The 12032-nt window shown below is 60.6% G+C and overlaps 7 protein-coding genes across 7 annotated transcripts; 3 read left to right on the top strand and 4 right to left on the bottom strand.

Moving 5' to 3' along the window:
* Nucleotides 1–120: 120 nt before the first annotated feature.
* Nucleotides 121–1257, bottom strand: OT_ostta08g03740 (unnamed product; the record flags this gene model as incomplete). Its single annotated transcript, XM_022983659.1, has 1 exon — nt 121–1257. One exon carries the CDS (start codon nt 1255–1257, stop codon nt 121–123), a length of 1137 nt encoding a protein of 378 aa, XP_022841054.1.
* A 122-nt stretch (nt 1258–1379) lies between these two features.
* OT_ostta08g03730 (WD40 repeat) lies at nt 1380–3077 on the bottom strand (the record flags this gene model as incomplete). The annotated part of the gene is made up of 1 exon (XM_022983658.1): nt 1380–3077. One exon carries the CDS (start codon nt 3075–3077, stop codon nt 1380–1382), a length of 1698 nt encoding a protein of 565 aa, XP_022841053.1.
* A 133-nt stretch (nt 3078–3210) lies between these two features.
* OT_ostta08g03720 (S-adenosyl-L-methionine-dependent methyltransferase, MraW, recognition domain) lies at nt 3211–4509 on the top strand (the record flags this gene model as incomplete). The annotated part of the gene is made up of 1 exon (XM_003080886.2): nt 3211–4509. The coding sequence occupies one exon, from the start codon at nt 3211–3213 to the stop codon at nt 4507–4509; it is 1299 nt and encodes a 432-aa protein (XP_003080934.2).
* A 189-nt stretch (nt 4510–4698) lies between these two features.
* Nucleotides 4699–6215, bottom strand: OT_ostta08g03710 (Tubulin/FtsZ, 2-layer sandwich domain; the record flags this gene model as incomplete). Its single annotated transcript, XM_022983657.1, has 2 exons — nt 4699–5956; nt 6118–6215. The coding sequence occupies 2 exons, from the start codon at nt 6213–6215 to the stop codon at nt 4699–4701; spliced, it is 1356 nt and encodes a 451-aa protein (XP_022841052.1).
* A 1033-nt stretch (nt 6216–7248) lies between these two features.
* OT_ostta08g03700 (Endoplasmic reticulum vesicle transporter,C-terminal) lies at nt 7249–8766 on the top strand (the record flags this gene model as incomplete). Its single annotated transcript, XM_003080884.2, has 1 exon — nt 7249–8766. The coding sequence occupies one exon, from the start codon at nt 7249–7251 to the stop codon at nt 8764–8766; it is 1518 nt and encodes a 505-aa protein (XP_003080932.2).
* Nucleotides 8767–8892: 126 nt separating this feature from the next.
* Nucleotides 8893–10209, top strand: OT_ostta08g03690 (Adenosine deaminase/editase; the record flags this gene model as incomplete). The annotated part of the gene is made up of 1 exon (XM_003080883.2): nt 8893–10209. One exon carries the CDS (start codon nt 8893–8895, stop codon nt 10207–10209), a length of 1317 nt encoding a protein of 438 aa, XP_003080931.2.
* Nucleotides 10210–10228: 19 nt separating this feature from the next.
* On the bottom strand, nt 10229–11887 carry OT_ostta08g03680 (DNA polymerase alpha/epsilon, subunit B; the record flags this gene model as incomplete). Its single annotated transcript, XM_022983655.1, has 1 exon — nt 10229–11887. One exon carries the CDS (start codon nt 11885–11887, stop codon nt 10229–10231), a length of 1659 nt encoding a protein of 552 aa, XP_022841051.1.
* Between the last annotated feature and the right edge of the window lie 145 nt (nt 11888–12032).

Genomic DNA, 12032 nt, shown 5'->3' with positions numbered 1-12032 from the left:
TCGGGGGGGGGGTCGTGGGGGGCATGGCGACGACGCGGCGACGAATGACGCGCGCGGGTGAACGTGGAAAGAATAAATGCGTCGGCGCGTGACAATATTGCGGCGCAGAGGTGCGAGCGATCACCACGATCTTCGCGGCATTGGGAGGTCGCAGATCTCGTCGCCGCCCGCGATGTGGAAGAGCTGTCGAGGCGTCGGTGGATCAACGGAGAGGACGTCCATGTCGTGGCGAACGCCATCCTTGACGACGTACATGGACGTCGGGGCGACGAATTCCAGAGCCGGATGCCAGATCCGTTGGTTCGCCGTGGTGCTATGAATTTGAATACCCGTACACACGGCGTAGTCAGCCTTGGAAACGTCGACGGTGCGCTCGATCAGGGCGTCGAGATCGCGTCGGATGACGCGATCGGCGAGACGCGTGACTTCGGCCAAGTCGTAACCGGCTTTGGGAATGTCATCCTTATCGACGGCTGATATGAGCCTCTTCTGCAGGATGGAGAATTCCGGATCGAGTTCATCGTACGCGTGCTCATCACACGTCATCTTACCCTCCTTGTACTGCTTGAACATCGGTTGGAGCTTCACCAGCGCCCCGCACGCGCACGACTGCCCGCGGCGTCCCGAGCGCATGATGCTCCCGACTCGACCCTCGGCATCGATCGCGATGTGCGGCATCGCGAAAAAGACGTATCGTTCCTTTCCCGTGATGTGATCGGTCGGCGAGTGGCTCAATCCCGCCCCCAACCCCGTCGTCCCCGCGGAGATGATGCCGCCTAAACCGTCTAAATCCATCGAGTATCCAAAAATGTCGTCGATCGCATTCTTCAACGGAAACGTAATCTCGTCTCGACACAGCGACGTGAGCGCGATCGAATTATCCGTCGTGAACTCAAATCTTCGCAACATCACCTCGGTTCGGAACAAAAAATCATCCATCCCGATCGCGCTTTCAAACTCCTTCGTGACGACGTCGCATCGCTCGCGCAGGTAACTCGCCCGATTGTGCTGGAGCTCCGGGTCGATGTCGTATCCACCGTACTCGTGAAATCTCGGTCCGTGCGGCGCGCTCGGCTGTCTGCTCGAGGACAGCGTGCGTCCCTGCGCCCCGTTCGCGCGCGCGGCGCCGGTGCGGACGCGCGCGCGCGCCGCCGCGTCGCCGTCGCCGCGCGCCGCGGTGGACGCGCGCGTCTCTCTCTCGCGCCGTCTCGCGTCCACCGCGGACGCGCGCGCGGGGGGGCTCGCGAACGCGCGCATGGTGCGTCCTCGCGCGCGCGCGGTCGAACGGCGCGCGCGGCGACGGGTGCGGCGCGACGACGGCTGGGCGAGGGTGGCCAAGGGGGGGGCGCGTGTGCGTGTGCGGAGGGATTTTGGTTGGATTACCGCCCGTCGGCGCGATAGACGTGGACGCGACCGCTGGCGGTGCCGGCGGCGACGTAGTTTAACGTTCTGTGACACGCCAAACGACTGGCGATGGCGGTCATGTGATCGGGAGAGGAGTACTTGGCCACGGAGGCGCCGGATTTGGGGTTGAAGATCTCGACGTGACGCTGCATCGAGCCGCAGAGGACGCCGTCGCCGGCGGCGGACCAGACGGCGCGAAAGGGGAGGACCCAGCGACCGGTTTGGTTGTTGTGCCTGATCAATGCCGATGGGTTGTTGACGTCCTGATCGGGGTTCCACACGCGCAGGGCGTCGTCGTAGCACGTCGTCAGGAGCGCGCCCGAGCCGTCGGGACACCAGTACGCGGCTTGGGAGGATTTACTGTGCGGGATTTCGTGCACCGCCTTGGCGTTCTTGGTCAATTTGCGAACGTCCCACACGCTCACGAGCTGGTTCGTCGACGTGGCGAACCGATTTTCGTTCCCGGGATCGATGTGCACGGTGTTGATTTTCTTCTCGTGAATGCTCAGGCTCTTTGCGGTGAACTTTCCGGCGCGAAGGTCTACTTGGTGCAAGTTACCCACGTTATCGCACACCAACGCGTTGTTCCCGTGTGAGAACTGATCACACGCCGAGAACTCGTCCTCTTCGGAGTACAGTGTTTCCGCGAACGATCCGGTTTGGGGATCGAGCACGCGAACCGCGCCGTCGTACGCGCACGTGAAGAGTTTGCCGCGAAGAGCTCCGTGCCCCCATTTACAGTGCGAGATGTAGTTCCCGTGTGCCTTGTAATACAGCACACCGTCGTCCACGACGTCATCGTCGTCTTCATCGTTCTCCTTTGCCTGCTTGTCGACGCGCCAGAGTCCGATGTGTCCCTCCTTGTCCCCAGACGCGACGAGCAGCATGGACTCGTCGTGTGAAAAATCCAAGTGCGTCACCCCCTTGGGCACGCACTTCGCGACGTCCTCCTCGCGCAAAGTCAGCTTATTTTTCACCATTTCTCGCACACTCGCGGTGATGCCTCGCGCTTTGGTCTCCACGAACGCGCCCATCTTCGTTCGCAACTCCTCCACGAAGGCGGCGTCCGTCTTTTCGCTGCCATTTTCGCTCTCGAGCTTCACCTCGCCGCTCGGCCGCGTCTTCACCGGCGGTTCCGCGTAAGAGCCGTCCGGTCTGTACGTCGCCCCGTCAGCCAACACCACACTCCCATCGCGTCGCTCGTACGCGACTCCACTCGCGAGTTCTGGCGCGATTTTCCTCGCTCTCGAGCTTCGTCTCGTCGGCTCCACCGGTTCCTTCGCCTCTCTCCTTCGCTTACTTCCGATCCCACGCGAGCTCGGCGCCGGTCCCTTCGCCCGACCCCCCACATCCGCGGACAACGTTGAGATGTTCAACGCCTCCATCCGAGCCTTATTTCGCTTGATCAACGCTTCGCGCTCACGCTCGAACGCCGTCAAACCGTCCTCGCCGACGTCGTCGTCATCCGCCGCAGCCTCCAGCTCCTCCTTGACGTTCTCCACCCCCCCTTCCGCCATCTCCGTCTTCACCGGGGTTTCATTCCGCGTTCGCGCGCTCGTCACGCGCGCTCGTTTCGCATCCATCGTCGGCACGTCGTCACCCGTCGGCGTCATCGTCGAGTTCGCCTTTGCGCTCGGGGACAAAATCTTTTGAACCGTCGCGAGGAAACCCATCGTCGTCGCTCGAGCGCGCCCCGCGCGACGCCCGATCGTCCTCGCGGCGAGGACGTGTGTCTCGATCGAGCGATGCGCGGTCGCGCGATCGTCCGCGCGCGCGGAGGTATCGCGCGCGGGCGACCGAGTGGCGATGACGTCGTCGCGTTTGAAAAAGCGCGTGATTCGCGAACGCGCTTGCGCGTCGTCACTCCGCATCGCCCGAGACGTCGTTCGCGGCGACGTCGAAGTGACGGACGAAGAAAAAATTCACGCGTCGTTTCGGACGATCGAGAGCGCGTTCGCGCGCCGGGGGGGGACGGGGTGGGTGTTTGAGCGCATGTCGGTGATTCGTGGCGGCGGTGGTGCGCGCGCGGTTTCATCGCGCGCGTCGGTGGTTCGATCGAGAGGGCGAAACGGGGAGTCGCGCGATGGTGCGCTCGGTCGATGCCGCGCAAAGACGGGAGAGAGAGATGGGACGGCGCCGCATTACAGCGTGATGATGGATGAAATTCTGAGTGCGTTTAGAGACGTCGAGCTCCGGGCGCACGTCGACGGTACGCTGGGCGCGGGTGGACACGCGCAGGCGATGATTCGGACGCATCCGGAGATGGAACACTTTATTGGCTTCGACGTCGACGCGTCGGCGCATGCGATCGCGCGACCGAGGTTGGAGCGCGCGAGGGAGGACGCGAGAGGCGGCGAGGCGGGCGCGTTAAAGGTGAGTCTCGTCGAGGCGAATTTCCGGCAGATGGCGCAGGCTTTGGAGGCGATGGGTGGGATTCACAGAGCGGGAATCGATGGGGTGGTTTTAGACCTCGGCGTGAGCTCGATGCACCTTGATCGTGCCGAGCGCGGGTTTTCGTTCATGAACGACGGACCGCTAGACATGCGCATGGGCCCGTCGGCAAAAACGAGCGCGGAGGAGATAGTCAACGCGTGGCCCGAGGAAGAGATTGGGCGGATTTTGAGAGATTACGGCGAAGAGCGACACTGGCGACTGTTGGCGAAGAGAATATGCGAACGAAGAGCGGCGAAGGCGATCACTACGACGCGAGAGCTGGTGGACGCGCTCGGAAACGTTCCAGGAAAGTGGGGATCGATTCATCCGGCGACGCGAACGTTTCAAGGGATTCGAATAGCTGTAAACGACGAGTTAGGGGCGGTCGAGGACGTGATTCCAGCCGCAATCGAAGCTCTAAGACCGGGCGGTCGATTGGCCATCATATCGTTTCACTCGTTGGAGGATTCAATTGTGAAGAAGAAGTTTCGGTTCTATGCGGGACAAGCGGAACCGTTGGGGGAGACGTTCAATCGGTACATGGACCAGCCAGAGAAACCACCAAAGGTTGTCAAGTTGATCACACGGAAACCCCTCGTGCCGAGTGTCGATGAGGTTGACGAGAACGTTCGAAGTCGATCCGCCAAGCTTCGAGTATGCGAAAAACTGTAGCAGTCATAGTGTTCGTTTGTTGTACCGGTAAGAGTATCAGAAGTAAATAAATTCGTCGCGTTGTTAAAAAAGTCTACTAGCCTCGTCGGCGCCCCAGGTTTTGTAGACGAACGCGGTAAAAAAAACTGTAAAATCTTGACGCGGCGAGCGCGTAATGTGAAAAGTGACGACGTGCACGTATGCCACATCTTAGTACTCGTCCATGCCTTCTTCATAACCAGTAGACAACGAAGAAGCGCCGACTTCGGCGTAGTCCTTTTCGAGAGCGGCCAAATCTTCGCGTGCTTCGGAGAACTCACCTTCTTCCATGCCTTCACCGACGTACCAGTGCACGAAAGCTCTCTTGGCATACATCAAGTCAAACTTGTGATCGAGTCGGGAGAACACCTCGGCGATGGCGGTGGAGTTGGAAATCATGCACACAGCACGCTGCACCTTGGCGAGATCACCGCCCGGAACGACAGTAGGCGGTTGGTAGTTGATACCGCACTTAAATCCGGTGGGGCACCAATCGACGAACTGAATCGTGCGTCGCGTCTTGATGCTCGCCACCGCCGCGTTGACATCCTTTGGCACGACGTCGCCGCGGTACATGAGACAGCATGCCATGTACTTACCGTGTCTCGGGTCACACTTGGCCATCATAGACGCCGGCTCGAACGCGGAGTTCGTGACCTCGGCGACCGAGAGCTGCTCGTGGTACGCCTTCTCGGCGGAGATCACCGGGGCGTACGAGGACAACATGAAGTGAATTCTCGGGTACGGTACCAAGTTGGTTTGGAATTCCGTGACGTCGACATTCAGCGCACCGTCGAATCGCAGAGACGCGGTCAAGCTTGAAATGACTTGCGCGATCAAGCGGTTCAAGTTGGTGTACGTCGGACGCTCGATGTCAAGAGATCTTCGGCAGATGTCATACACGGCTTCGTTGTCCAACATCACCGCCACGTCGGTGTGCTCAAGCAAAGCGTGCGTGGACAACACAGAGTTGTACGGCTCGACGACCGCGGTGGAGACTTGCGGCGATGGATAAATCGTGAAACCCAACTTGGACTTTTTGCCGTAATCCACGGACAAGCGCTCGAGCAAGAGGGATCCCAAACCGGAGCCGGTGCCACCGCCGACGGCGTTGAAGACCAAGAAGCCTTGCAAACCGGTGCAGTTATCGGCGAGCTTACGAATGCGATCGAGGGCAAGATCGACGATCTCCTTCCCGATCGTGTAGTGTCCGCGAGCGAAGTTGTTCGCCGCGTCCTCCTTACCGCTGATCAACTGCTCCGGGTGGAACAATTGTCGGTACGCGCCGGTACGCACCTCGTCGATAACCGTCGGTTCGAGGTCGAGGAAGATGCATCGCGGCACGTGCTTTCCAGCGCCCGTCTCAGAGAAAAAGGTGTTAAAAGCGTCGTCGGAGGCACCGATGGTCTTATCGCTCGGCATCTGCCCACTGCGTCGATCGAAACCGTACGACGCCAGAGTCAACGTCAGTCAACGCGTGCGCGCTATTTCGAGCCAGACCCACTCGAGCGTCCCGTCGCGACTCTTCTCTCCCATCGTCGCTCCCCGAGAGATCACGCGCGACGTGCGATCGTTCGCGCGCGCACGCACTCGGGCTGGATCCCGTGTTCGAGGCAGTACAGCTCCCAACACGAGTTCCCCGTTTGCACCCCCGCTTGACCGATGTGAATGGAGATCACCTCACGCATCTTCGTCTCTTCTCAGTGCGTCTTAAAACGTGAACGCGCGCGTCGTGTGCGTCCTTTACACTCTCTCTCGCGCGTCTCGCGCTCGAACGGGTCGGTCGGTGGGAATACGACGAGCGAGATGAGGTCGCTGCGACGCGTTCAGGTGTGACGATTCGTCTTCTGAATTTATCTCGAAATAGCCATCGCGCGCCGTCGCGAGCGAACAACGCGACGACCTCGACGCCGTCGACGCCGTCGACGGCCGAATCCACGAACACGACGGCGACCGCGGCGCGTCGGCGACGCCGCGCGCGCGCGGGCGCGCGCGCGAGACCGACGACGGCGGCGCGACGGCGATGCCGGCGATGCCACGGGCGACCGATCGATTCTCGAACGTCACCGCCACCGGCGCCGGCGCCGACGCCGACGCCGACGCCGGCGCGCGCGCGCACGCCGACGCGCGCGCGTGCACGCCGCGCGCGCGTCGCCACGACCTCGACGTCGGTGGCGTCGAACGCGTCGAGCGGACGACGGCGACGCGGCGCGCGGCGACGCGCCGTCCGGGCGAGACGCCGAGGGACGACGCGCCGACGTCGGCGCGTCCCACCGACGCGCGGGCGCGCGGGGCGTCGCGCGCGCGCGCGCGCGGTCGAGCGCGCGCGCGGGGCGACGGCGGCGGGGGATGATGGACGCGCGCGCGGCGGCGGACGCGGCGGCGCGCGGACGCGGACGCGGCGGAACGTCGCGGACAGCGCGCGACGACGCCTCGCGCGCGTCCACCGCTGCGCCGCTCGTGTCGAATGTCGCTCGAACGCGCGCGCGCGTCGCGCGCCGCGTCGTCCGCGGTGCATCGTTCGATCGTCCGGTTTCGCGTCGGCCGGCGCGAGACGCGAAAGATCGCGCCGCGTCGCATCCATCGACGCGCGCGGCCTCCACTGCGCGACGCGCGCGACGGTGCGCGCCGAACGTGATGCAGCGCGCATCGAGAGCCCCGTCGTCGGGCTTCGGCTCGTTAAACGCGGGTCCGAGCAAGGTGGGAAAGGCGATCCGAGGGATGGATTTCTATCGAAAAGTCCCGAGAGAATTCAGCGAGGGCACGCTCGGTGGATCGATCATCTCCATATTGAGCGCTGTACTGATGCTGTACTTATTCCTGAGTGAGCTCGGAAAGTACAGCACGTCGTCGTTCGAGACCAAGGTGGTGGTCGATAGAAGCGTCGACGGCGAACTGCTCAGGATCAATTTTAACTTGTCTTTCCCGGCGTTGTCGTGTGAGTTCGCGAGTGTGGACGTGGGGGATGCCCTTGGGTTGAACAGATTTAATCTCACGAAGACAGTCTTCAAGCGGGCGATCGACGCGGAGATGAACCCGATCGGGCCGCTGCAATGGGATCGCGCGGTGAAGGAAGTGCTCAAGGCGAGCGACGAGGAACACGAGCAAGCGGTGCGGAGGGTTGAGGAGCACAAGAAGGAGCTGGCGCTGCTGAAGGAGTCGAACTCGAAGGCGGCGGATGGGAAGGCGCACGTCGTGTACGAGATAGATGATCTGAATTCACTTCAGGCGATGGTGCACGATCCGACGCACGCGGTGGTGTTGGTGAATTTTTACGCGCCGTGGTGCCCGTGGTGCCAGAGGTTGGAGCCCGTGTACGAGGCCGCGGGTTTGTCCGTGCACGAAAAGTATCCGCCGGGAACGAAGCAGCGAGTTTTGTTCACCAAGATTGATTGCGTCGTGCACGAGAAGTTTTGCATGCAGCAAGTTGTCACGGGATACCCGACGATTCGCATCTTTACGCACGGGACGGATATATTGGTACACGACGGAAAGCGTGAGCACGCGTTCTACAAGGGCCCGCGCACGGTGGATGCGCTCACGCAATTTGTCGACACGCTCGTTCCTAAGCCCGAACCGGTCTCGCAGTCTAGCATTGAGGCGGCGCGCGAGGCTAATTTTAACTTGCAACTCCCGGCAAGCGTCGACGTGCAGAGACGAATCATGGGCCCGGGATGCGCCATCACCGGTTTCGTGCTCGTCAAGAAAGTTCCGGGACACCTTTGGATCAGTGCGTCATCTCCCGACCACTCTTTCCACGGACAGAACATGAACATGACGCACGTAGTCAATCACTTCTATTTTGGGCACCAGCTCAGCGACGACCGTCGGCGCTATCTCGAAAAATTTCACGCCGGAGAGAAGGCTGGTGACTGGCACGACAGACTTGCGGGACAAACATTCGTCTCGGAGTCCGCACACATCTCCCACGAGCACTACCTCCAAACGGTGCTGACGTCAATCGCTCCGCGCGGTCGCTTCGCGCTTCCGTTCAGCGTCTATGAGTACACACAACACGCACACGCCGTGCACGAGCCCTTGCCTAAGGCCAAGTTCCATTACCAACCAAGCCCGATGCAAATTGCCGTATCCGAGGAGCGCATGGCGTTTTATTCCTTCATCACCAGTCTCATGGCCATCATCGGAGGCGTGTACTCCGTCATGGGCATCGCCGACGGTGTCCTCTTCAATTCCATCGCCCTCGTTCGCAAGAAGCTCGAGCTCGGGAAACAAATTTAAACTAGCGTTTGGCACACGATACATACCGCACGTTGTTGTCAATCGAACTCGAGCGGCATAATCCGTCATCCATCGTGACTTGCGCACCGCTTCGCGCGCTCTTCCCACGTTCACCCTCCCTCACTCATGTCCACGCCCGACCCCAAGCGCCGGCGACTCGCCGAGCGCCCGCGCGCGGGCACGTGTGAGTTTGCCGACCGCATCGCTCGATGCGCCATTCACGCCCACCAAAGCGCTCTAAGATCCGCGAACGTCGATAAGGCACTCGTTCCGCTGCGAACTGTCTTGGCTGCGTTCGTCCTTCACGACGAACTACGCGACGAATTAACGTGCGTCGCGCTCGGCGTGGGCACGAAGACGTCCGGGAGGATGCGTAACGATGATGGTAAGCGCCTGTGCGACTGTCACGCCGAGGTGATGGCGAGAAGAGGGTTTAAGCGGTTCGTTCTCGAGGACGCGGCGCACGCGGCGGCGGGCGGGTTGGATGGAAAGATGTTTGAAGTGAACGAAGAAAAGACGGTGAAGCAAAGGAACGGAGTGAGTTTGCATTTATATGTGAGCTCGGCGCCGTGTGGGAACGCGTGCGTGCGACGGTGGGCGAAGGGGAAGAGACCGCGGAGGAGGGAGGAATTGGGGACGTCGAAGACGCCGAGCGAGTCGCACGAAAAGTTGTCAAGGAGTGCGGTTGATTCGGGGCAGGTTGGATTGTGCGTCAAAGTGATAAAGACGAGTAAGGATGAGGTCGTTGACGCGCATTTGGCGCGGATGATCGAGAAAGGAGAACTCGCAGTGGGCACGGCGCCTGCGTGTGGGCTGAGCGATGAATCATTGACGTGCAGCGATAAACTGTGTGTGTGGAACATCGTGGGATATCAAGGCGCGCTCGGTCGCGCGTACGTGCGAGATCCCGTGTACGTGAAGTCGATCACTGTGGGGAGAAAGTTCTCGGAACCGCACCTAGCGCGCGCGATGTGTTGTCGAGCGCACGGATTTCGTTCGGCGTGCGGCGTCTTTGAGACGACGCACCCGGCGCTCATGGAGACGGCCGTCGTGTTTGATAACGTTCCTATGGATGTGGACGAAGGCGCTGTTTTCGAGAACCCGTTCGCGCTCGTTTGGTACACCGGAAACGACGATATTTCGGAAGTTTTGAACGGCAAGACTGGGACATTTCTAGACGAAGCGAACGACAGCACGCCGTCGACATCCAGGGCGGCGCTCTTCAAACGGTTCAAGGAATTGCGCGGCGACGCGAGCGGCGAACCGTTTTCGCCAAAAGAGTACGCGAAAATGAAGCGCGAGGCGGATCCGAGGTACAACGAGGCGAAGACGTCCCTCTTTAAACATCCCAGGATGTTTGAGCCGAGACGCGGATGTGTCGGATGGCACGAAAAGAGACACCTGCGTTGGAGCGGATACAAACGGATAGAATCGATAGAATAGCTTTTATAGCAACACTAGATTAGGGCACAGCAGAGAAATCATACGTTCTCGTCGCGGGTCGATAGAACAAAAAGGAACCATCATCCGCGAAGCAACCCGGATTCATCAGAGAAGTCTCATCAAACTTTGCCGCGCACTGGGTCTCGCTTCGATCGCCCAAAAATATGAAGTTCGGTGCCGGATAGAGCCACAACGAGTGATCAAACTCCCAATATATCGGGCTTTGCGTCAGTGGTAGCGGGCACAGGTGCGCTTGCTGCACCAGCGTCGCGACGAGGTGTTGAAACACGGGCCACTCCTGCTTGTCGGTCAACTTGTCGTCGTCGGGAGGAATGAGGCAGTTCCGTCGCATCTTCGCCTGTAAATCGTCCCGGAAAAACACTAAGTCCTGCGAAAAGTACCTAATCTTCGCCGGATTGCTCGCGAACTGCGCGCGAGGAACCTTCTCGACGAAGGAACCGACAAGAGATTTTTGCAGAGCTGGTCGCGGGAGCGCCGCACTTAAGCCTGGGTCACCCGGACCTGGGACGAAGACGAACCGGCTCTCCTGGCGAAGCCGAGGGAAGTCTTGCAACATCTCCGCGAGCCTTTCGAACCCTTCGATGTACGCCTGAAAGTCGCAGTGCGTCGGTCCGAATGGCTGAGACGAGAAATCACCCATGAAGACCATCAAGCCTGGAACGTCGTCTTGTGCATCGAATAGCTCGAACATCTTTGCCAGCCGATCGAAAGTCCGCGGTTGATCGAGCCATACGTCCGAGAGTACGACAAATGCCTCTCCGACTCGCTCTTGCTCCTTCCGCTCAAGGTCCTCCACCTCGTACGGGCGAATCACGTGTCCGGCGCCGAAAAAGTCAATTGCACTCGTCGCTTCTCGCGTCGCAGCGCGCTTCTCGCTCGGCGGAAACGTCAGCTCAAGTACCTCGAACACTCCGTCTGGGCGAACTTCCCCGGCGGCTAATACGACACAATTTTCCGTGAAGAGCCCGATAGAGCGCTCGCACACCGTCAAATCGACCCGAATGGTCCCCGACAAATCCTCCATGTAAAATACTCCGTCCTCCAACTGACTCAGCAATCCCATGATGTACTTCTTCTCCTTGCTCACGCCGAGCAAAGAGTTGATCGTCGACAGCTCGGCCCCCTCCTCACGTCGCGTCCCCTTCAACGAAGATCGCGCGAACTGTCTCGACCGCGCCAGTCGCTGCTGCAACAGCAAGAACCGATCTCTATACAGGTCGATCTTACTCTCCGCCTGCCCGGCGGCGCGCGCGGCTCTGCGCGTCTCATCAAACGTCCGCCTCTGCGCGTCGTAAGCGTACCGCCGCGTCGCGTGCGCGTCACACACCGTTAGACCGTCGCTAGCGCTCGCTCGATCGGTCCCCGTCGCCCTCGCTTCATCGTCATCGACGTCGACGCCCACACCGACCACTGAGTCGTCCGCTCCGCGCTCCGCGAAAGCCCGCTCGATCACCTCAGCGCTCAGAGTCGAGCTCGTGTGCTCGACTTGACCGATAATCTTCAACACACGGTCGACGTCGTCCCTGTTCGGCGTCCCCGAGGCGCCGATTCGCGATAAAATGAGGCGGATCGCGTCCGAGGTGAGCGAAAAGCCGTGAAGTTTAAAACGCTCGTTGACGACGCGCGCGGCGTCGCGGTCGATCGGTTGGGCCACCATGACGACGACACGCGGTCGCGCGGTGGGTGCGAACCGCCGACGCGGGTCGAGAGTCGACGACGGGCGTCGGGAAGTGTGATTTGCAGGTCGAGCTGTCTTTGTGTTGAAAAAATTTCAAATTTTGGCAAATAAGCGGCGATGAGAG

The sequence above is a fragment of the Ostreococcus tauri genome, assembly GCF_000214015.3.
Source record: "Ostreococcus tauri WGS project CAID00000000 data, contig chromosome 08, whole genome shotgun sequence".
Taxonomy (NCBI): domain Eukaryota; kingdom Viridiplantae; phylum Chlorophyta; class Mamiellophyceae; order Mamiellales; family Bathycoccaceae; genus Ostreococcus; species Ostreococcus tauri.
The sequence above is the reverse complement of the archived record's forward strand: the minus strand, read 5'-3'. Positions and strand labels throughout refer to the sequence as shown.